Genomic DNA, 23,681 nt, shown 5'->3' with positions numbered 1-23,681 from the left:
AGGCTTATCTAGGACTGCCAAAGGGAAATCTGTGGATCACTTCCAAGTGAAACATATAGAAGGATGTAATATCCCTCCGAAAAATATGGCTTGAAAGCAGAATGACATTAGGCAAAGCCAGATGGAAAATCTGTTGGATCACTTTCTAATGAGTTGAGGACATGACTAACTCATGGATAAAAGTGATGGATGATTTGTGCCCTATGAAGAAAGTTCCCAAAAATGAAGACTCCTTGACAAAGAAGAAATTCATGACATCGAAGGAAGGAGCTCTTCAAGCAGATGATTGTTCCAAGATCTCCACATGAGGAGTTACGGTAGGTCCCTAGCTAAGAGGGAGCCTGAAAGAAGTTTCTTACTTGGAAAAAATTTGGAAATTCATAAGCAGAGAGCTTAGGTACATTCCTTTGTGATAGGAATGAGTACATTCCTTCAATGGAATATGTCCTCCTAGTTTGTAAAAGGAGAGATAGACTTGTCATTCTAGTCTTCACCTGGGAAGACAGAATGGAGGATTGTGTAATCATTTGGCATCTGATACTCTTAAGGGATGAGATAGGGCATCCCGTGAAAGAGTAGTCATGGAGGACTGATATTCTTTGTGGTACTTGGGAGTCCAATAAAATAATAGTCCTCATGGAGCATATCCTGAGAGAACGAGTGGGGTATGTTTCGAGAGAGACAATGATGTGTATGTCCATAAATCATTAATCTCACCAACATTGTGCCCTGATCTTGTGGAGAGATAGAGTTGTTAGTCAAGACCTTGCTATATAACAATGTTGGTTGATATGATGCTATACAAATGAGTTACAAATCTGAATTCTTCTTATGAGAGATTCTTCAGATTGAGAAAGTCCAAGTAACATTATGAATACCTCCCTAGTTAAGAGGGAGTGTTGAAAATTGTAACTAGGTCTGGTCTTCATAATGAAATGAAATTATGATTTTAAGTAATGAGATGTAAATAAGAAAAATAAAATTATTACATTGACTTGCTTCATGGGTTGCATATTTTGTTTTTGAGTCAAGACTCCCACTGAGAGTCTTTAGGATTTATTTGTCATCTAATGATAAAATGTTAAGAGTCATTGTCATGTAAATGAAGTCATGTTACACTCTAAAAAAGGTCATCTTGTCTATGTAAAGTATCCTCCAAGAACTTGTCACCTAACCTCTTCAAGTCGACCTACAAACGATGAAGGAACTCTCTAGATGAAGTCAACCTAACTCCAGCTGTCAAGTTGGCCTAAAGATCATGTGAAGTGGTGTATAAATAGCCTAACTCAACCTCCATTCTAAGCAAGTAACTCGATCTGAATTCGGTCTAGAAAGAAGTGCGAAGAAAGGGTGGAAAGGAGTGCAAAGGAGTTGTGAAGAAAAGTACGAAGTTTCTTTTGGGAGACTATCTTCTGGGTATAGTGAAGTTTCTTCTCGGCAATACTTAGTTAGGGCAGCAAAGTTTCTTCTGGGCAGTGCGAAGTTAGGGCAGCGAAGTTTCTTTTGGGAAGCAAAGTTTCTTTTGGGCAAGTAAAAGAAGAGGTTTCTTCTGGGGCAGCAAGAGAAGGATTCTTTTGAGAGGTCAAAGTAAAGATCTAGAGACCGAGTTTCTCTAGAGGAAACCAATGAAGACCTAGAGACCAAGATTCTCTAGGGAAAGCTGAGAAGGAGCAGTAAGAAGGATAGAGACCGAGTTTCTCTAGAAGGAGCCGAGGAGAGCAGTTTTAGATCAAGAAGAAAGGCGAAGGAAGGAAGAGGCAGAGCATCAAGGTTAATGACAAGATTCTTGGGAGGATACTAGAGTCAAGGGTCTGTGTCATGGTCTTGGTACTTATCAATTGAAGATCTAGAAGAAGAATTTTGATTGGGTTTTCCTCTCAAAAGGTGAGAGGTTTTGGCCTTGGCTGGAGAAGCCTACACACTGTGTCACTTGTCTTTTATTATGCATATTGGTAATTGCCTTGATGAAATAACACATTAATATGCTAACAAACAAAAGACTACAAGTAAAAGTGCATCACAAGCAATTATCAAGCAAAGAAATTGTTAACTTTGATTGCCCTAGATTTCTCAACACAAACTTGGTACATAAAGGACATTGTTGAGATGAATGTTATTACCAGATTCTAGCTCTATGGATGCCTTCCCAATTCCTTTGACCGCATAGTTGTTGTTGTCTCCCAATTCGACCCTTTGAGACAACTTCTTTTTTGTCATGCTTGAAATACTCCTACGTTGTCTGATCATGTGTCTTGATGATCCATTATCTACCAACCACATATCACCATCATCTGCAAAGGAACTTGTCCAAGCAGAGGAAAGTAGAAGAAATCTTTGACACCCTTGGATCTCTTTTCTTTTTCATCTTCTTCAACTTCTGCTGCGGAAGTATCTTGCTTCCCTTTTCTTTTCTTGTTAGTTGTATTAGGACAATCTTTCTTGTTACTCTTTGGTTATTACCAAATTCCAGCTCTATGGATGCCTTCCCAATTCCTTTGACCGCATAGTTGTTGTTGTCTACCAATTCGACCCTTTGAGACAACTTCTTTTTTGTCATTCTTGAAATACGCCTATGCTCTCCGTTCATGTGTCTTGATGGTCCACTATCTACCAACCACATGTCACCATCATCTGCAAAGGAACTTGTCCAAGCAAGAAAGTAGAAGAAATCTTTGTCACCCTTGGATCTCTTTGGTTTTTCATCTTCTTCAGCGTCTGCTGCGGAAGTATGTTGCTTCCCTTTTCTTTTCTTGTTAGTCTTATTGGGACAATCTCTCTTGAAATGTCTATACTCTTGACTCTTTGGTTTTTCATCTTCTTCAGCATCTACTGCGGAAGTATGTTGCTTCCCTTTTCTTTTCTTGTTAGTCTTATTGGGACAATCTCTCTTGATATGTCTATACTCTTGACTGCCATAACATTGTATCTTAGATAAGTCTTTCTTCTTCTTAGGGTAAGAAGACTCTTTTCCAGACTTCTTGTGTTGAGGTCAAAACTTCTTCTTTCCCTTGTTCTTGAAGCGAGCTGCAAGCGCTTGAACTTCTTCATTTTAACGATCTCTAGACATCAATCTTGCATTTTCTTGAGCACATGATGTCCATAATTCCTCAAATGATGGAGCTTCTTTCCAATTGCTTATGCTTGTTGCGAATGCATCCCATGATCTAGGGAGACCATTGAGTGCAGTAGTCACACGTTCTTAATCATAGATGGTTTCTCCAATAGCTTAAATTTGATCTTTGATTTGTGAAATCCTTTTGAAGTATGAAGCCACGGTTTCATCATTAGTCATCCTTGTATTTCGGAGCTCATTCTTCCAACTCATGGACTGACCAACATTATTGATAGTGTAGAGATTTATTAGGGCATCATACATCTTTTTGGAGGTATCATGCTTTGCAATGTAGGTAATGAAATGATCGCTAATGTAGTCCACAATTAGACTCATGGCAGTAATATCATCCTCCTTGAACTTCTCTTTTCGAGCTGCATCATTTGGTTCAATAGTATTTCCTGTCACAGTATCCAACACTTTGTTTTTGGCAACAATAAAATCTATCCCAACTTTCCAAGCTTTGAAGTTTGATGCTCCCTCTAGCTTCTTTTCAGATTTCAAGGAGGAATCCATACGAGCCAATATACAAGGACTTTAATAAGATGCCCTCTCTAGGGTTTCTGCAAAAGTGATCTCAATATACCTTCCTTTTGTCACCAATGCTTTGATACCATGTTGATTTTTCTAGTGCAATTAAGGTTAGCACAATATTTTCGAAATTCTGATAATTGCTTTTGATGTAGATCTTCTTTTATCTTATTTCAATACATCATTCAGAAATTATACTTTAGAAATTCAATAACAGAACAGTAGAGATCATAATGCACAAAAGAAAGACAAGATTTACCCTAGGAAAACCCACTACAAGGAAAAACCCAACAACCTTTTCAATAGAGAAATTATTTATGTTCAATAAAAGACACACCTAGACCTATGGTCAAATCTATTCTTCTCCTCCAAGTCAAGTCACCCAAATTGATCCTACACTTTGTTCTACTTGCCTGATCCAAAAATTTCAACCTCCCATCAACTGTCTAGTAGCCCAGAATTTCAACCCCCAAAAACTGCCTAGTAACCTAGAAAATTTTTGCCCCCCTGCAACAGAATGCCCAGAAACCAGAGTTGCGGGGGAGCACCCCCCCCCTCCGAACCCGCTCCCGAAGCGCGCTCCAGGTGGGAGTGGCTCGAGAGCGGGTCGGGAGCGCGCTCCCAATAAAAAAATTTACGCTCCCTACCATTTTCGGGAGCGTTGTAGGGAGCGATCGCTCCCGGAGCGAAATTTTAAGCCCGGGAGCGATCGCTCCCGAGCATAAAAAAATCGCTCTGGGAGCGTTTCGGGCGGCGCCGAGAGCAATCCGACGGAAAAAAATTCTACGGACCCAAAAAAGAAAAAAAATGTTTTAAAAGCCCAATGGGCCTAAAAAAAATTCATTATCACTTCATTGAATTGAGTTTCTAGGAGAGCAAGAGCAAAGGAGCAAGGAGAAGCGAGGAGCAAGCCTGCAAAGAGGTAAGTAACTTAGTAATTTAGTTAGTTTAATTTAGTTAGGTAGTAATTTAGTTAATTTAATTAAGTTTATTTAGTTTATTTAGTTTAAAAATCATGAATTTAAATTAAATTAATTAATCCCAATAAATTAAATTAATTTGCAGATTCAAAACCCTACAAACATCAAACACCATGGACCTGGCTATATTTCTTGGCATTTTCCTCTTCTTAGTCCCTTTTATGGTTATTATAGTGGTGGAGAGTAGGAAACGGAGGGGCCAAACTGAAGAGGGGGATGAAGAAGCTGGAGAAAGTCGAATTGATGAAAACCCTGGTGAGGAAGAGCTAGAGGAGGGTGAACATGACCCTCAAAAAACTAAACAAGACCAAACCCCATTGTGGAAATATGTTAACAGGGCTGAAACAGGGAGAGGGGGTGGAACCACTAAATTTCATTGCCCCCATTGCAACAATGATTACACAGGTTCATACACCCGTGCTAGAAGACACCTCTGTGGGAAAAGGCCATGGGATGGAGACAAACAAATAGGAATCAAAACTTGTCCAGCGGTGTCAGCAGCGGATAGAGCCAAATACATAAGGGAAGAGGAGGAAGCCCAATACAAATCAAAAAAATCAAGGGGTTTCTTTGAACCAAGCTCACAATCACAAAGAACTCCTTCAGCATCCTCCCAAGGCAGTGGATATGGAGGCACAGGGTCATCAGCTTTAAGGCGTAGAACCATATCAGATTTCCTTGATGAGGGGTGTAGGAATGATGTGGATTCAAAGGTTTACAGGTTTCTCTATGCATGTGGGATACCATTCAATGTTCTTCGCTCACCTTATTGGCACGAAATGGTTTCTGCCATAAATGATGCCCCTAAAGGATACAAGAGCCCTGGGTATGACAAGGCAAGAACCGTTGGCCTTGATCATGAAAAAGCAAAAATATCACATTCTTTGAATAGAATGACAAGTTCTTGGACTGACCATGGGGTGTCCATTGTATCTGATGGATGGACAAATGTAAAAGGCAAGCCATTGATAAGTGTTCTTGCTGTGTCTGTTAGTGGTCCACGTGATTACCATTGTATCTTTCTAACTGCACATGATTACTCAAACAAGTTCAGGACCGCCATCAACATTGCAGAAGCATTACTTGAAACAATTGACCGTATTGGGCCATACAATGTCATCCAAGTCATCACTGATAATGCTCCTAATTGTAAGGCAGCGGGAGCAATTATTGAGGATAAATACCCCAACATATTTTGGTCTGCATGTTTGGTTCACACATTGAACCTTCTGATGCATGATGTTGTCAAAAACAAAAATGCACAATACCAATGGATTGGTGATTTGTATAAGAAAGGCAAACAAATGATAAAATTTATTACAAATCATAGCAATACCCATGGCCTTTTCCGCAGTCACTCGAGCCACTCACCTCACCTTCATGCGCCTTTTGAAGGTAAGAGAGTCATTGGCTAGCATGGTATCAAGTCCAAATTGGCAGGTATTAAAGGAAAGGGCTACAAATGCAGCTGACAGGCGAGGTTTTGAACTGGTGGAGAAGGCCGCTCTTGATGGTCAGTTTTGGACAAGTGTGCGACAAGTATTGGATTTCACCAAGCCCATTTATCACATGATTCGGTTTGCAGATACAGACAAACCAGTGATTGGCGAGGTGTCTGAGCAGATGGATACCATGTTGGGGGAAATAAAAGATATTGTTCATAACAGAGATCCCGACTTGTACAATTTGATTCATGATTGTGTCTGTGAACGGTGGAATAGACTTAATCTTCCACTACATTGCTTGGCGTATATCCTTACGCCAAAATACTACTCTACATCTTGGTTGGGCTAACCTACACCAGGGGGTGGGGTTAGGACCAAACCCTATTTAGATGCAGAGGTAACTAGAGGATATTTGGAAGCATTAGAAAAGTTGGTACCTGACAGGGAGGAATGTGCAGTTGTGCGCCTTGAAATAGGCAGATACTTCAGTGGCACTGGTTTGTATGGTAACTTCCATGCAATGGACGACAGAGATAGATTTGATACTCTCACATGGTGGGAAACATATGGCAGCCAGGGACTTTTGCCAAAATTGGCAAAAAAAGTTCTTTCACAGGTTGTAAATACTTCTTCTACAGAGAGGTGTTGGAGCACCTACAGCTACATACATAATGTGAAAAGAAACAGACTCAATGAAAACTGAGTAGAAAGCTTGGTTTATGCGCACTACAACTTGAGATTGTTGAGTCATTACTGTGATCGGGCTTATGAGGATCCCACATATAAAATTTGGGAAAATCACCTAGAGGATGACAATTTGGAGGATGGCATTGTACATCTTGAAGAACTGGAAGAGGAACTTGTAAGGGATGAAGATGAAGCAGCTGCAGCAGCCATGCCACCTCCACCTCCACCATCCAGTAGCAATGCTCGAGGTCCGAGTCTTGTTCCTTTGCTGTCACCACCTCCATCTACACCCTCACGTGGAGGTTCTAGTTCTGGTCGTCGGTTTGTGCGGGAGACTCCTAGAAGACCACCACGACCTGCTCATACTCCTGGAGACTCTCGTGGCAAGGGCCACATGTAGATTTACAGTTTACTTGTCTTTTTTAGTTTCTATTGGACTTTAGTTTTCATAACTGTTGAGTTTTGAGTCCTTGACTCTTGACTCTTGACTCTTTCATATCATAATGATATTTTTTGTAAACAATATATCACTGTGACAATGAAAATTTGAAGTTTGAAGTTGGGCCTTGGCAATTATAACTCATTGGTAATGATTGTGAATTATGAATATGATGCTTCGTGAAAGACTAAAGTTGTTTCATTTCATTTCATTATTCATGTTTCATTTTATAAATTTATAACATTTCATATCATGTTAACAGTTAGAAGTTAGGACTTAGAAATATCTAAGATATTACTTCTTGTAATGGTTAAACTTAGTTACTTAGCGTACAAATACAACTTTGGTGATCAATGATGATAAATGTTATTGAATTTTCAATTTTGAAAGCTTGAAGTTGAAACTTTAAGATTGAATTTGATGAATCATGATTCACGAGACTCAATATGTTGCAGTTGTAATATGTATTTTACTAACTTGTGGACATGGTTGATGACGATTATAATTTCTAGATGATTGATGTGATATGGTTCAACGATCAATCTATGTTTTTTTATGTTTTTTATGTCTAATTCATCATTCTACATGTTTTTGTTGACATATATGTATCAAAAATTAAAAAATATAAAAAATATATATATTTTTAAAAAATCACTCCCAGATTCGCTCCCAAACCGGGAGCTTCTGAAAATGGTCGCTCCCGCTCCTGTTTTCGCTCCCGCTCCCGCTCCCAAGCAACATTGCCAGAAACAATGCGAATCACAAAGACAGACTTTTATCCACACATGCGAGTTGATGAGAGAGGAGAGTGAGATACTCGGCCTTCTTTCTTTGTCCTTCTTCATCCTTCTTGAGCTCCTTCGCTTGCCCAGAAGTTGTATTGAGTGAGAAATGTGAATTGCCCAAATGAGGACTCGAGTTGCCTTTATATAGTGGTCTTTCTAGGGTGAATAAACGTGTATCTTGGTTAGGGCCGACTTAACTTGGAGGGAAGCCGACTTGTCAATTTTTGGAGCCAAAAACTACATGTTAAAAATTCAAATTTACATCTTTTAAAAGTCGCAATGGGACTTTGACTCGATAATTTTTATTTGACTCAAGCATTTATAAATATGCTTTACAATGATAAATATAATTACATCAAGCGACCAAAAATACATTATGGAGACTGACAATAGTTACAAATTCAACATATATGAATCACAGAAAAGGCCACATATGATTCCATAGGAAACGCTGCAATAGAACAAAAATATTTTATGTATTCAAGCTTCTATGATCCATAATGAATTAAGCAAAATCTTTCGGTAGAAATCACATAAGAGAAAATTTTGGCGGACGAGTTTCGAACCAACAAGTGTCGATCTACATGAATTCCACTAAAATAGGCCGCATTTGAACACGGATAGACCGCAACGATAATTTTTATTTGACTCAAGCATTTATAAATATGCTTTACAAGTTTACAATGATAAATATAATTACATCAAGTGACCAAAAGTACATTATGGAGACCGACAAGAGTTACAAATTCAACATATATGAACCACAGAAAAGGTTGCATATGATTCCATAGGAAAGGCTGCAATAGAACAGAAATAGTCTGCATGAATTCCACTAAAATAGGCCGCATTTGAACAGGGATAGACCGCAGAGATCCATGGAGAATAGGCAGCATATGTCTCCAAAGAAACCACAGTAGATACACGCTAAGATAAACCTCCTTCGCATGCTTAAATAGAGCTTCCCTTTGTCGCCAAAATCTCAAATCAAAGGATGTGTGATAAGTGTGTCATTGTTGTGAGGTCACAAAATCTCTTATTTATATTAGGCATTAGTGGAGCCAAAGGGTGCTTGTGTGCCAACATGACCCTTTACTTAGTGAGGTCGAATTGAGGAAAAACCTCTTTCAATTTGCTCTTAATAATAGTTAAATATATTTCACCACATGCCTTAATGATTGCTTGCCCAAACAAATTTGTCACATCAAATAATAATGAGAGGAGTGCAGACAAACAATAATTTCCCTTTAATCAAATTTAAATTCTCTTAGGGCAAGATGGCTTCTACTTGGGGTAGTTGGGTTTCTTTTGGGGTAACTGGATTTCTCTTGGGGAAATTCGTCCCAAAGCTGCCCCAAATTTCAACACTTTAGTATCATTTTGCATCTCCCATTTGCTATAAGGGAGTTTTAAGAGACTCATTGTAATTTTGGTTTTTTCTAACACTTGCAATTTCCTCTTTAAAAGGTGATCCCCTGTAGCATTCGCTTTGTAATTATTTTATACCTTATAACATTTGGAAAAGAGCAACATTCCCCTTTTGAGGGACTCATTTATAAGCTTTTTCCAACAAGACTCTTTATCCCTCACCTTATGTAAGAGGATCTAATCTAATAAAGGAAAAAATTTGTTTAGGGAGTTACGGGGTTTTACCCCTAGCATCGCCTTCCCATTTGGTGTGTTCCCTGAGTGGTTCTAATTTTGTGTCATCTATCAACTAAAGTAGAGTAGATTAAACACTAAGAGCATCTAATTCTTCACTTGCAAGATATTCCATTTACTTCATGCAATTTTGTTTAATTTGCTTCTCTTTACTTATGCCATCTTTCCATTTCATGTTAATATCTATTCAGCGTAATCATTTACTTTAGTTGCAAATTCACTTTACATTCAAATATTTCAACTTCCTAGACTAAATATTTATTTTTCATTTCATTCTTAGAGCAATAATCTACCTCCAGCTTAACTGGTTGAAGTAGTAATTAGGGACCTTCCATCCCCTATTGTCTCCTTACTCTAAGATCTAGGCTCAGCGAGGTTAAGGTCTAGGGAAGGGAGTTACTTTGAAACTTATTCAAACAATCTTTCAACCTTATTCACTTAACTCCGAGTGATAACCTAACTAAATTTAAAACTTACTAAGAACATCTCACTACATTACATAATCAATGAATGAATTGAATTTATTTACATGAACAAAATGAAGCTCAATAAGTAATACAGAGATATTTACAGAAATAGAAACATCAAGTTTCTATTACGAAAAAGAAACAACCAGTTTCTTCTAAGAAACTGCTAAAAAGATAAAAATAGAAACAGCTAATAAGAATGAGCATTAATCACTAAATAGCATTATTCTAATACCCTCCCTTAATGCTCAATCTATTTACAGCATCGATAGACACTCTGAATTTTACAAACTTATCAGGACCAAGAGGCTTAGTGAAGATGTCGGCAGGCTGCTCCGTTGTGGGAACATATCGCAACTGAATGGATCCGTCTTCAACAAGCTGGTGAATGCAGTGACAATGGGTTTCTACATGCTTTGTTCGTTCATGAAAGACTGGATTCTTGGCAAGTTTGAGCACTCCATGATTATCACAGAACAAGGGAGTAGGACCTGTCTGGAAAACATGCATATCCGCAAGCATACGTCGAAGCCAAACTGCCTCACAAGATGCCTTAACTGCTCCCTGATACTCTGCTTCTGTTGAGGAAAGAGCCACTGCCTGCTGCTTCTTACTAGTCCAGGTGATAGCACCGAATCCTAGACTAAACACATACCCATCAACCGAACCGGCCCAGTCAAAATCTGTGTAACCACTGAGTATAGGATCGGAACTTCGAGTGTACAAAAGTCCATAATCAGGAGTGCCACACACATAACGCAGCACACGCTTCGCTGCTATCCAATGATCAGCCTTAGGAGCTAACATGAAGCGGCAAATGTAGCTCACTGCAAAACTGATGTCAGGTCTAGTGGCAGTAAGGTAGATGAGGCTGCCCACTAATTGCCTGAATAAAGTTTCATCCACAAGGGGTGAGGATGACTGAACTGAAAGTTTGAGCCCTGATTCCATAGGAGTCATGGCAGGTATGCAATCCTGCATACTAAATCTCTCCACAAGATTTCTGGCATACTTGGACTGAGAGAGAAAGATGTTGTTCTCAATCTGCTAGACTTCAACCCCCAAACAGTAATGAAGAAGTCCTAAATCTGTCATATCAAAAGTGTTGCACAAGTCCTGTTTGATCCCATGGATCAAATGTGTTGAGCTGCCAGTAATGATAAGGTCATCCACATAGACAACCACAAACAGAATATCATCACTAATATGCTTGATATACAGGTTTGCATCAGATGGACTCCGCTGAAAACCATGATCTGTGAGGTACTAATCAATTTTCATGTACCAAGCCCGAGGAGCTTGTTTTAGACCATAGAGTGCTTTGACTAATCTACAGACTTTCTGTTCTTGACCAGCAACCTTGAATCTTGGAGGCTGCGTCATGTAGAATTCTTCCTGTAAGTCACCATTCAGAAAGCACTCTCTACATCCATCTGATGGACTTTCCAATTGAACTGAGCTGCTAAGGCAAGGACAAGCCGTATGGTACTCATCTTGGCTGTAGGAGCAAAGGTCTCCTCGTAGTCAATGCCTTCCTTCTGTGAGAACCCTCAAGCAACAAGGCAAGCTTTATACTTGTCTAGGGTTCCGTCTGCTTTGTATTTCACTTTATACACCCATTTGCAGCTAATGGGCTTTTTCCCTGCAGGAAGATCAAAAAGGGTCCAAGTGTGATTCTTCTGAAGACTCTGGAATTCAGCTTCCATAGCTTTTTCCCACTCAGGCGTACCCTTAGCCTCTGAATAGGTTTGAGGCTCAAAAATACTATGCAGGTTAGCCATAAGAGCAAAATTTACTGTAGACTGATGTTTGCTCTTATGTCTAGAAGTTCTACCTTCAAGGAGCTCATTATCCCAGAGATCACCAATGGTTTTAGCCCACCATTTAGGCCGGAGAGTAGAGGAACCAATATCAGGAGGAGATAGAGAAGGCTCAGGAACAATAGAAGCAGCAAGAGGATGGTTATTTTCCAAAGGAAGGTCAAGTAGTGCATCATCAAATACTGATGTTGTATCATCCCTCCCATCAGGTGGACCTACCAGAAGAAAAACACTATGAGGTTGATCCTCAGAACACTGCTCAAAAGGAGGAGACTAAAAGAATCCTTTGTCTTCATCAAATACTACATCTGAAGCTAAGACGACCAGTGGCTATATCTATCAACCTATAGGCCTTGTGATGATCACTGTACCCTGTCATCATGAGTTTCTGGCTTTTGGAATCCAACTTAGAGCGCTTAGTAGCTGGAATCCAAACATATGCAACTGAGCCAAATACTTTGAGGTGACTGATCTTAGGCTTACGGCCAGACCAAACCTCTTCGAGAGTCTTCCCCTTAACAACCTGAGTATGTGATCAGTTAGGAAGATAGACAGCAGTAAATACTGCTTCAGCCCATAATTTGTTCGAAACATTCCTGTGTTATAACATGGAACGAGCCATTTCAACAACCGTACGGTTGCGGCGTTCGACAACAATGTTCTGCTGAGGGGTTAGGGTGTAGTTAACTGAAGGTTGATGCCATGAGTATCACAAAAGTTGGAGAAAGCAGAAGAACAAAATTCCCCCCCGGTATCTGTCCTAAGAGTTATGATATTACAACCAGACTCTTTTTCAACTAAGGATTTAAACTTCTGAAAGATACTAAATACACCAGATTTATATTTTAGAAAATACACCCACATCTTTCTACTGAAGTCATCTACAATAAGCAAAAAATATTTGCAACCAGTAATAGAAGATGTATGCATAGGACCACAAATATTAGCATGAATTAACTGGAGTACCTTAGATGCGTGCCAAGATTCTCCATCCTTGAATGAAGACCGATGTTGCTTGCCAGCTTGACAGGTGCTGCATACTCCCAACTACTAAGTCTGAATATCATGTAACCCTGACACAAGTCCCTCCCAAGAGAGCTGAGAGAGATACTGCATGTTTAGATGCCCATATCGTTGATGCCATAGAGTGCTAATGGGGGAAACACGAGCTGCTAGAGCTACTTATGGGGAATCTCCAGTGTCAAGAAGCCTGTATAGACCATGATCTTCTAGGCCAACTGCAACCGTAAGACTAGTGTCCCTATCGATAATGGAGCACTTGTGCGCACTGAACACTACATCAAGCTAAGGAGAGTTCCTCATAATCTGGCTGACAGACAGCAGAGTAATTTCCATACCAGGAACAAAGTACACATTCAGGAAGATGAGTGTGCGCCCACCAGACTGGATCTGAATTGTACCTTTGCCAACCACTGTGTACTCTTCTCCTCCGTCGAATACTGTTGAATCACTAAAAGGTAAGAAGTCAATAAACCAGTCACACCTGTGAGAGAAACGGCGTGATGCACCAGAGTCAATGTACCAGGCCGAAGACGGAACATGATCTGAAGACCTTTTAGCCATAAAGGCATAAAAGGCAGATTCTATCTGCTCGAAATATTCCGCAACATTCGTTGTCTGATGGGGCCCTCCCTGTTTCTTCTGTTCAAAAGCAATCCTCCATCGGCAATCTTTCTTCATGTGGCCGAATTTGTGACAGTGATTACACTGCTCATTTTTCTCCTAGCAGGATAAAAAAACCGAGAAGAACCTTTCTACTGAAAGGACTGAGAGGACTGATATTTGGCAGCAAAAGCATTTTCTGAGGAGGCTGATGAAGCACCACTACCAAACTGTTGTTTCCAACGATCCTGCTGCATGAGTTTGGTGCATAACTCCGGAAACTTCAGAGCAACATTAGTGGAGGTAATGTTGAGTGTTTCTATGAAGTGCTCATAAGATTTTGGTAGGCTTTTCAGAGTGATCACTACCATATCTTCTTCCTCCATGGTCCGACCAATGGCTTCGCGTTGATCTCGAATGTCTTTAATCCGGTTAAGATGTCCCTATAAAGACATATGTTTGTCCATCATGATGGAGAACAACTGATTCTTGAGAAAGAAAGCTCTGCTCTTGTCAGATGTCTCATGCAATTCCTTCAAATGTTGCTAGATTTCGGCAGTTGTCCTGCCGGAAGGAATCTGTGGTAACTGATCATCAGTCACAAAGAGTTTGAGAAGCATAACAGCCTCTCGATTTCGATCATCAAACTTATCTTGATCAGTACCAGCTATACCAGGTCTGAGCTCTTTGCCCAAAACAAGCTGGTCAAGACGCCTATATTCAAAAATGGTCAACATTCTCTGTTTCCAGATGTTATAATTGGTGCCATTAAAGCGTTGACCGCCTTCCAACATCAGATTTGTTAATGAGGACATCTGCACGTTTCCCAAGACACAGAAAAAACAACAAAGAAGGTTGACCCAAATTTTAATGCAGATGTGCTGAGAGCACCTGTAGATGAGAACGCTCTTGCCGTATTTCTTCACGGCAGTCTCTTTATGGCAGCAACATCTTTCTCTGCTGCTCAATATGTTTGTATGTGCTGACAGCCGATTTAAAAAAAAAAATGGCTGCGTTTGACTGGATTCCTCCAATGGCAGCGACAGCAACTTAGATAGACAACGACAGTGACAGCAGCGTATTGAACGAGGTAGCATATTGGATACGTGCCGTTGTCCAAGTTATTTCCCACTTTGATTAGCTACGGGTTGTCTGTGTCTTTGTTTCGATTGCTGACAAATGGACGCAAGTCGTAGTCGAGGTACGAGGAATATGAGAGTGGGAGCCCATCTATAATCTTCCGCACCTGGATCGAACCCCTGGATATTCCATCGAAGTGTTCTCGAGCTGCCTCACAACTACGATTACGAATGTGGGTCCGAGCCTATCGCCGGTACAGGTGAGTCGCCCAAGGAAAACGACAACCACTGGTGAAAGATTAAAATTGCATACAGATTTTCGAAATGATGGAGAAGTCAGCAAGGGGCGACTGTCGAAGGGATCAACAGACGGTGGCGAACTAAAGACTGGTTGGAACGCTGATTTCAGAAATTTGGCAGATGCGAAGACTATCACAGGAAAGACCGATCACTCTCGATGCAACGATACCATTGATAATATAAAATCAACAGCTATCCCGTAAGCTATCCCTCCATATCAACAGAGATTAATATTTGCGAGGAGACAACTAGAAGAAGGGCGCACTCTTGTGGGAAAAAAATCGAGATTTGATATTGAACCCAATGATACAATTGAGCGAATTAAGCAGCGAGTTGAGGGAAAAAGAAGGAATACCGCCTATACAGCAAACAATGAAACTCCCAGGTTCGATCCCCACGACTTATCCTTCAGGCACTGGAGATAGGAGCGGAAAAAACCTTCGATTACTGCGCTAATCAGAACGAAACCTCTTGCAGCGTAGAAATTATGACGCCCAAAAAAAAATCCAGATTCCTAGAGAGCTATTTCGAAATGAAGCAAAATTTTTCAGATAATGAAAAATTATTTCGAAAAATACCTAAGCTCTGATACCATAATCAATGAATGAATTGAATTGATTTACATGAGCAAAATGAAGCTCAATAAGTAATACAGAGATATTTACAGAAATAGAAACATCAAGTTTCTATTAGGAAATAGAAACAACTAGTTTCTTCTAAGAAACTGCTAAAAAGATAAAAATAGAAACACCTAATAAGAATGAGCATTAATCACTAAATAGCATTATTCTAATATTACAAAGCAGGGTTAGTACTTGGCTTTATGTTTTATTTGCTCGCTTATTTGGCAAATATTATCTATTTTGAACAATTGTTATTATTTCAAGTATCAAATTGTTGAGCATCCTATTGCATTTTCAAGTATTGTCAATTTATCGTGCTTGCTAGTATCTTATTGGCCGCTTTTACTATTAAAGGCATTAATCTTTTGGAGCATCTTTATTTCAAGCATTTTTTCCAAGCATTGCTTTTCAAAATTATTATCTTTATTTGAATCATTTGTTCAACAAACACTTATAATTTGGCACTAGTCTCTTTGTCTCGTCTTGCAACTTCTATACTTGTCTATGTATATGCTCATAAAACCCACGAATATGCTTTGATTCTCTTATTGATTTATATAGTGAAATTTATCTTTGTCATCTTTCACTAACTCCTAGAACTTAATTAGTTAAGCCTTAGTTTTTCTTGTAGGGTCCAACCCTCTTGGCTTCGACTAGGAGTGAGCCTAGACGGAGGAGTTGAGAATTCAATGACAACCTCAACTCAAGACTTGCCCCCAAAGCCACACGAAGTGGAGTTAGAAATTTTCTCCACGATAATCCCAGATGTGGATTAAGGTGGCAACATGCCCCATCACAAGGATTACTATATTTTGTGGAAACAATGATAATGGGTGGAACTTCTAAGTTGCCCTCAATTTGCATCTTTTTTGGACTTTAATACTTTACAAGAGCAGGTCTGAAGGTAACAGGGAAGAAGACCCTTTCCTTGCAAGGATCCTCACCTCTGCAGCATTGACCTCGCAGAGCTCGTTATTCTGTGAAACTACCTTGCAATGCATTGCTCCTACAAGGCTTCACAACATTTTGAATCACAACTTTCTTGACATGCAACTTTTGCATTCTGCAACTCATGGCTTTGTTCACTTCCAACAGTCTTTGCAAACTCATGATCTCTAACTTGCCTAGATCAAGTTTTTCCATCACTACAATGAAAGAAGTAGAACATGATATTAGAGTAGATTATTGAACTCTTCCTCAAGAACCCACACTAGATTTTCACCCACTATGGAGAAAGAGAAGCCCATGGCTTCAATATAAACTCTAAATCACATCCTGCAAGTGTCTTGGGAGATTATATGATAGCAGGTAAGGATGACTATATTTATTAATAGAGAAGAGTTCTACCCAAAATGGCTGTGCATTAGTCTTCAGATTTACAATTGGTTTGAATTTCATAGAAGTACACTGTAGATACTAGACACACTGCATTGATGAATTTTTCAATTTTGTTGACTACTTTTGATCAATCACAAGCCTTCATGTATTTTCTTTTATTCTTCTTGCACACAAAGAAATCAACTTTGCCCTCAAGCAATAAGTCAAAGCTTATCCCATTGATGATCATGTTTGAATGAGAAAAGTAAAGTTGCAAAGCGATAAAGACCACTACCTAGGCTTTCAAATGATTCCATATCACCTGGCAGTTAAAATTTGCTTTTAGTTCATCTTCTTGTATTGAATGAGTTCAGGTTAAATTTGACTCCCAAATAAATCAGGAGTTTTTGTTCTAAGCTATAATAACCTGACTTTTGTCTCACAAAACTCAAACAATGGTAGTTTCTGCATTTTCTTATAACTAAAACCTTTAAATTTCGCCTAACTTGTGCAACCTTGATTCTTGAATCACAAGCTGTTAGATTAAATCAAACCGCATATAATTAATCAACTTAAATACAAACACGAAATGAAACATTTCTCTTATCGACATTGATACCATTGGCTCCAGAAATAACTTACATCTGGCATTAGGCCCATGGATTTCATCTCATCCATGAAGTAAAGAGCATCTTGGAGTCTAGCTCCTTTCATTGCACCTACAATCAAAGCGTGAAAAGTGTCCCGAATTGGCTGGACTCCATCCAATAACATGTCATCATACACATCCCGCAGCAAGAAATTTCTGAACCATTTCCACACCAATAAATCCTCAGATAAAAAACTATTGAAGATCTTCATCTAACATACTATGATTACAAAACAAAAAGAAAGGTACATCCTGATAATATAATTTTCATCATACTGAAACCAATGGCAAAGCTTAATGCAGCCTATACCTTCTCTGTGCAGTAAGAGATCCAAGAACTGTGTTGTATTCTGAAATATTGTTAGCATAGTTTCTCTTCGCATATTCCTCAGGTGCAACAGCTGAGAAGGTAGCAGTAAACACCAGCAGTGCACCTTCACATGTTAAAGGAAATGAATTCTGTTGAGGCAATACTGATGCCGATACCAAACTCTTACCTGCAAACAAAAGAAAGCTGTTTTATATTTATAGAGATAGTTAATTTTCCGAAAATAGAACAAACTGTACATATCCATATGTTAGAATGCTATTTTCCCGAGAAAGTGAATCAGCAACCAATCTTCTTACTTGTTTTATCCATTTAAAGTGTAAAACTTGACTGAATGAAAATTATCAAAGAGCAGATTGAACGCAAGAAGAAAATGATTGCAAAACAAAACCTTTGCTAACTAACAGGAGATTGATATGATGATCGTTGTAAGAAAGATTTAAATTCCAAAACTTAGTAAGCCATACTTTAGTGAAAACATACATGCCAGGCATTCGTCTGGCCATGTCTAACCTCTAATCTAATGAGAGGAGTTGAAGATAAAATATAGATCTCCATACCATTAAAAATGGATGGATAGAATAGCATAGCAAGTTGGATGAATGTGTTCATTTAGTATGCATAACATGGCAACTTTTAATCTAATGAGAGGAGTTGAAGATAAAGTATGGATCTCCATACCATTAAAAATGGATGGATATAATAGCGTAGCAAGTTGGATGAATGTGTTCATATAGTATGTTACTATGTACGACATGACCACAAGGTACAACAGATACAGGGAATAAATTACTAGAGAATAATAATTAACCACATTTTAGAAAGATAAGATAAGATCATTTTATTAACGTCCAACAAGTGACCATAAATAGGTCAATGAAGCATAAAACTTCTGATACGCAGAAATATATATATAAATTATTTATTAAAAAAATGAATTTACAGATGATGAATGATTACAATGGGGTTCCTGGCTTATATACCGCCATGGGCACCCTTTGGGGAAGGGCAGGATCTTATGATCGTGCCCTTTCGTCTAGCTAAACCTAAAATTAACTAATTTTTTGCATAACATTGCCTTCCTCTCAAAAGAATGCTTTGTCCTCAAAGCATACATAACGACGGATGTTGTTGACCAAATGCTTCATTCTCCCAAGAAACGTCTTCTTCGGGAAGTCCTTCCACTTGATCAGATATCCCAAGATGATCAAGGTTCCACACTTTAAAAGGTCTTGAATTAATCTCTCAATTTCCGTTTTTTGGTGATGTGGATATCGGTATGGCTTTCTCATAGGTCGGTCTTGAAATATTTTTTCATGCTTCCGAATTAGATCTTGTATCTCTGGTGACTCTTCACTGGTCATATTTGCAGATAACATTTCTAATTGCTGACATTGTACTACATAAGTAGGTACTCCTTTTCGACTCAGCTTCATCATCTGAGATGATGATACAACTTGATCTTCTGGTGCTTGGAATCCGTGTAGTTTGTACTTCTGACCTCCCCATTTGAATTTTATAAACTGTACTTGATGGTTGGCAGCATAAGTACCTAAAGTTCGTAGCCATTGGATACCTAAGACTACATCTACTCCTCCTAACGGCACCGTGAAGAACGGAGACTCTAGATTAAAGTCTTGAATCTGCAAATTGACCTTATGGCATTTCCCCACCTTTTCAATCTTCTTACTGTTAGCTACCATCACTTTCATGTTTGGTAAGGGAAATGAAAAGATATTGAGTCTCTTTGCCACGGTTGCATCTAAAAAATTGTGTGTGCTTCCAGAGTCGATGAGAACCACTACGTTGTTCTTCTTTATGTGTCCCTTTAACTTTGAAGTCTGAGGTTGTGATATACCTGTCATGGCTGATAATGACACTTGCGGAATACTTCCGTCATCTAATTCTGGCGAGAATTCTGGGGCATCTTCTGTTTCTTCTATGTCATAATCTTCACTGTTTGAATCATTGGTTGCTTCACAATTATATAGGTTCTTTGGTTCTTTTCCTTTAGCACATCTATGTTTGGGGTCCCACTTCTCACCACAGCGTTTACATTTACCCTCTTTTATCCTTTGCATTTCCACATTAAATTTTTCATCTTCACGACAATGTGGTGGAACATATCTTGTATTATTTGAGTCCATATACTGGGGTATCCTTCGTCTTGAATATGTTTTTTCCGCTTTTGACCAAAATATTGGTTCGGATTTCTTTTCGGCTGTTTTTTCTTTTCGTCTTGCTACTTCTATTGATGTAATGTCATGCATCTCAAGTTCTGCTTGTAAATGGGATTTGAGTCCCGAGATGTATGACTAAATTAGATGAGATTCTGATAACCCAGGTACTCGTGTTACTAAGGCCCATTCTTGAGTGTATTCGTCCACACTTCCTTTTTGTCGTAATTTGATGAGTTTTGAAAAAAACTCTTCTTCCTTTACACCTTGGAATCTTTTAAAGAATGCATCTTTAAATTTCCTCCAGCTAATGACGTGTGTTGTCTTTTTCCACCACATATACTAGTTATATGCTTCTCCTTCCATTTTCATGGATGCATGCCTGAACTTTTCGTCATCGTCATTGATGTCATATATCTCAAAGTATTCTTCTGCTTTATTTATCCATGCAACATTGTTTTTTTTTCATTTCCATCGAATTTAGGCATCTCGACTTTTGCCCTTCGCTGGTATGTTGCTAATGGTTGAGCGAAAAAAGGGTGTTGATTGGTAAAATTATCCCATAGTTGCTTGTTTGTAAAGGCTGTGTTACTCACTTCTTGGTGGGGTGTCGCTGATTTTTTTGGGGATTCAATTTTTTCATGAGAGTTTGTTGACTTTGTTGAATCTAATGAGATGTGTTCTTGATTCTCTTCACTTTCTTTTAGTAGTTGTTCGGGTGTACAATTTGACCTTTTACACAGAATTTTCAGCATTGTTAAGACCTCTCTGATGTTTACTTTTGTTTGGACATGTTGATTTTCCATCTTTATTTCTATTCGATTTGTCGTATCGTGAAGATTTTTGATTTCGTTAGCTTTGCTCCCCAAGCTTGAACTGGAATTCATTTAATTTTTTACTGACCTCATCGTGGTTGCTATTTATCTTATACTCCGAGTCCAACAATTTTTTTTGAAAATCCGCCATTGTCATTGTCAACATCGAGCGGGTTTGCGGGGGCGTGTATTTATTTGCCAGCTAAAGTATTTTTCCTCCTTTTTTTTTAATTAGCTAAAATAAATTTTATACATATAAATTTTAATTAATTAAAATAAATTTAATTAATTAAATTAACTTATATATATAACTTATAACTAAATTAAAGTTATATATCATATAACTTATAATTAAATTATAATATATATTATATATAACTTATATATATATATATATAGTTATATTATATTATATTATATATATATATATATATATATCGCATGAATAGTTAAGTCTTTTGGTAGGCACCCTTCGTTTGACCTTCAAAAGTAAAACCCACACGCTAATAAACAATTATTCAGACTAATCGCAGAGCTTGCCGCGGGAAAACGATGTCGGTCACCTGCAGCGATTATTCACAAGAACCGCAGGTTACGCAGAACTACCGTCAATTCGATTTTAATGACGGCAGCAAAGAAAAACCACTGGCGGAAGGGCGAATGTGGACGGAATAAGCCTAGATAGTGCGGAAGATGGGGACGATATGCAGTAGACTGCGGCACGTGCAGAGGACTAGGGTTTGTCGTGGATTGAAGGGTGATTCGTACAGTGAAGTGTGGCAGCGGACCGAACAGCGATAGTTTGACTGTGTATATGGACGTGGACAAGGCAGAATGAAGCTGGCAGTGAGCACAGACAACGAACTGTACGAGGAGCGAACAAGAGTTGCAGCAGCGGCTGGCTCTAATACCGAATGAAGCATAAAACTTCTGATACGCAGAAATATATATATAAATAATTTATTAAAAAGATGAATTTACAGATGATGAATGATTACAATGGGGTCCCTGGCTTATATACCGCCATGGGCACCCTTTGAGAAAGGGCATGATCTTATGATCGTGCCCTTTCGTCTAGCTAAACCTAAAATTAAATAATAGACCTAAAATTAACTAATTTTTTACATAACAGTCAAAGGCATCACTAGGTACATCAAATATAATACATAGTGGGTGTGCAAGTGCAGCTCCTATAAAAGCACATCTATCCTCTAAAGTTAAAGACGTAGAATCTAAAATATATCCTCAAAAAAACACAAGATACAAAGCTGGGAGTCCCAAGAAAAGAGGAACCCTCTCAAAAACATGAAAAGAAATCTCTCAACTAGTGACACCTGGGGGATGTGCTTAAGCCCTAGAGGAGCCGCCACCTGATCATGAGGAGAAGGGGGCACTAGCAATCTCCAAATTTGTACAGATAGTTGCTAAATCTCTCCTATCATTCGAGATTGAAATGAAGAAACCCTCGATGGTGTTGACAATTTGGTAGCTTGGGAGGTACTTCTACAAGCCTTGGATGCTAGGTTTGTAAGGAGAAAACCCACAAAATGGAGTGTTTGTGGGCAAAGTACCCACGTTTGGAGTTTTGGACCCAAAGTTGTGGGCTTGGAACCCAAGAAAACTAATATTATATTCTAATTTGTTGTTGAGTGGTGAAGTGAGGATTTCTTGAAGGACAAAGAAGACCCCCAAGCCACTCACAAGAGATATAAATATAGGCCAAAGGAGAGGCCTAGTCACAAGTGTGAAGAAGAGCAAGCCCTAGAAGAGAGCCACAACCTAGAAGAAGAGGACGAACTGAGGAAGTCTGTTTGGAAGAGGGCTTAGTGGACTGTCTAGAGAAGAAGAGGAAGCCGCAGCCAGTCTGGAAGGCTGAGAGGTGTTCCGTGTCATCTAGACAGCCAAAGGAAAGAGATCTGAGCCCTAGAAGAAGGCTGGACTAGGCTGCAGGAGGGAACAGACCTACCGCAGGACTAAATGAAGGCAACCGAGGGCATGGTGAGTTGACCACAGAGCTGTTAAGGTAGGCCAAGGGCAGAGAAGTGAGTTGTTGGAGAAAGGGCAAGGCCACAGACATATGAGACAAGCCCGAGCCCTAGTTTAGGGCTGGACTATGGCTGTAAGTAGGCTGAGCCCTACATAGATTTAGTAAAGGTTCGACAGAACCTAAAGGAAGTAGGCTGATAGCAAGGACAGCAAGCAAGGGATTGTGTATTAAGGGCTAATCAGTGGTTGTTATGATCAGTGGACTAAAGGAGTAGTTTGCTGAAAGCCTGAAAGGTTACAGAATATGGACAGAGGTTTAAAGGAGCTGATTTATGTGGATAAAGAGGTCTGAAAGGGCTGATTACAAAGGACTGCCAACAGCAAGTAAGTTGAGTTCTTTTGTCTTTGTTTTTATGGGCAGATGAAGGCCTGGAGGATAAGGCCTCAGCCCTAGTTGTAACAGTCAAAGGACAGACTTGTATTTTATTGTGTATTAACATTCGTATCAAGGATTCTATAGGGCCATGATCCCTGGTATGGGAGCCCTATGAATTTCTTATTGATGGACTGATAAGAACATGTTTTGGGCCATATATCTTGTGTACTAATGTTGATATCACTGCTGTTAGTTTCCATTGTGAAAAGTTGTTTATTGTTGGTCATTGCTAGTGTGTTTGTGTGCTTTGCTAAATCATAGACCAGACCTAGGGTACAAGGGAATGTCAACATGGTAACAGGGCTACTTTGAAGAGCAGTTGGATCAGAGTGTGCACAAGGATCAGTTTAACAGGGACTTGCGTTGACTTGTTGTTGAAGGACAAACAGCTTGTCAAAGATGTTGACTGGCTTGAGGTATGAG

At 39.1% G+C, this 23,681-nt stretch overlaps 1 protein-coding gene across 1 annotated transcript in view; it reads right to left on the bottom strand.

Moving 5' to 3' along the window:
* LOC149238768 (Pentatricopeptide repeat (PPR) superfamily protein) overlaps positions 1-23,681 on the bottom strand; it is a 406,793-nt gene that overhangs the window by 310,149 nt on the left and 72,963 nt on the right. Inside the window, exons 2-3 of the mRNA XM_089373188.1 lie at positions 17,827-18,013; positions 17,510-17,672 (exon numbers count right to left, since the gene is read on the bottom strand). Of these exons, the coding sequence (XP_089229314.1) occupies positions 17,510-17,672; positions 17,827-18,013 (350 nt within the window). The remainder of the gene's footprint in view (positions 1-17,509; positions 17,673-17,826; positions 18,014-23,681) is intronic.

The sequence above is a fragment of the Pinus tabuliformis genome, chromosome 8 (assembly GCF_031772625.1).
Source record: "Pinus tabuliformis cultivar Carrire ecotype Pingquan chromosome 8, CPIR1, whole genome shotgun sequence".
Taxonomy (NCBI): domain Eukaryota; kingdom Viridiplantae; phylum Streptophyta; class Pinopsida; order Pinales; family Pinaceae; genus Pinus; species Pinus tabuliformis.
This window is presented reverse-complemented; position numbering and strand designations above follow the sequence as displayed.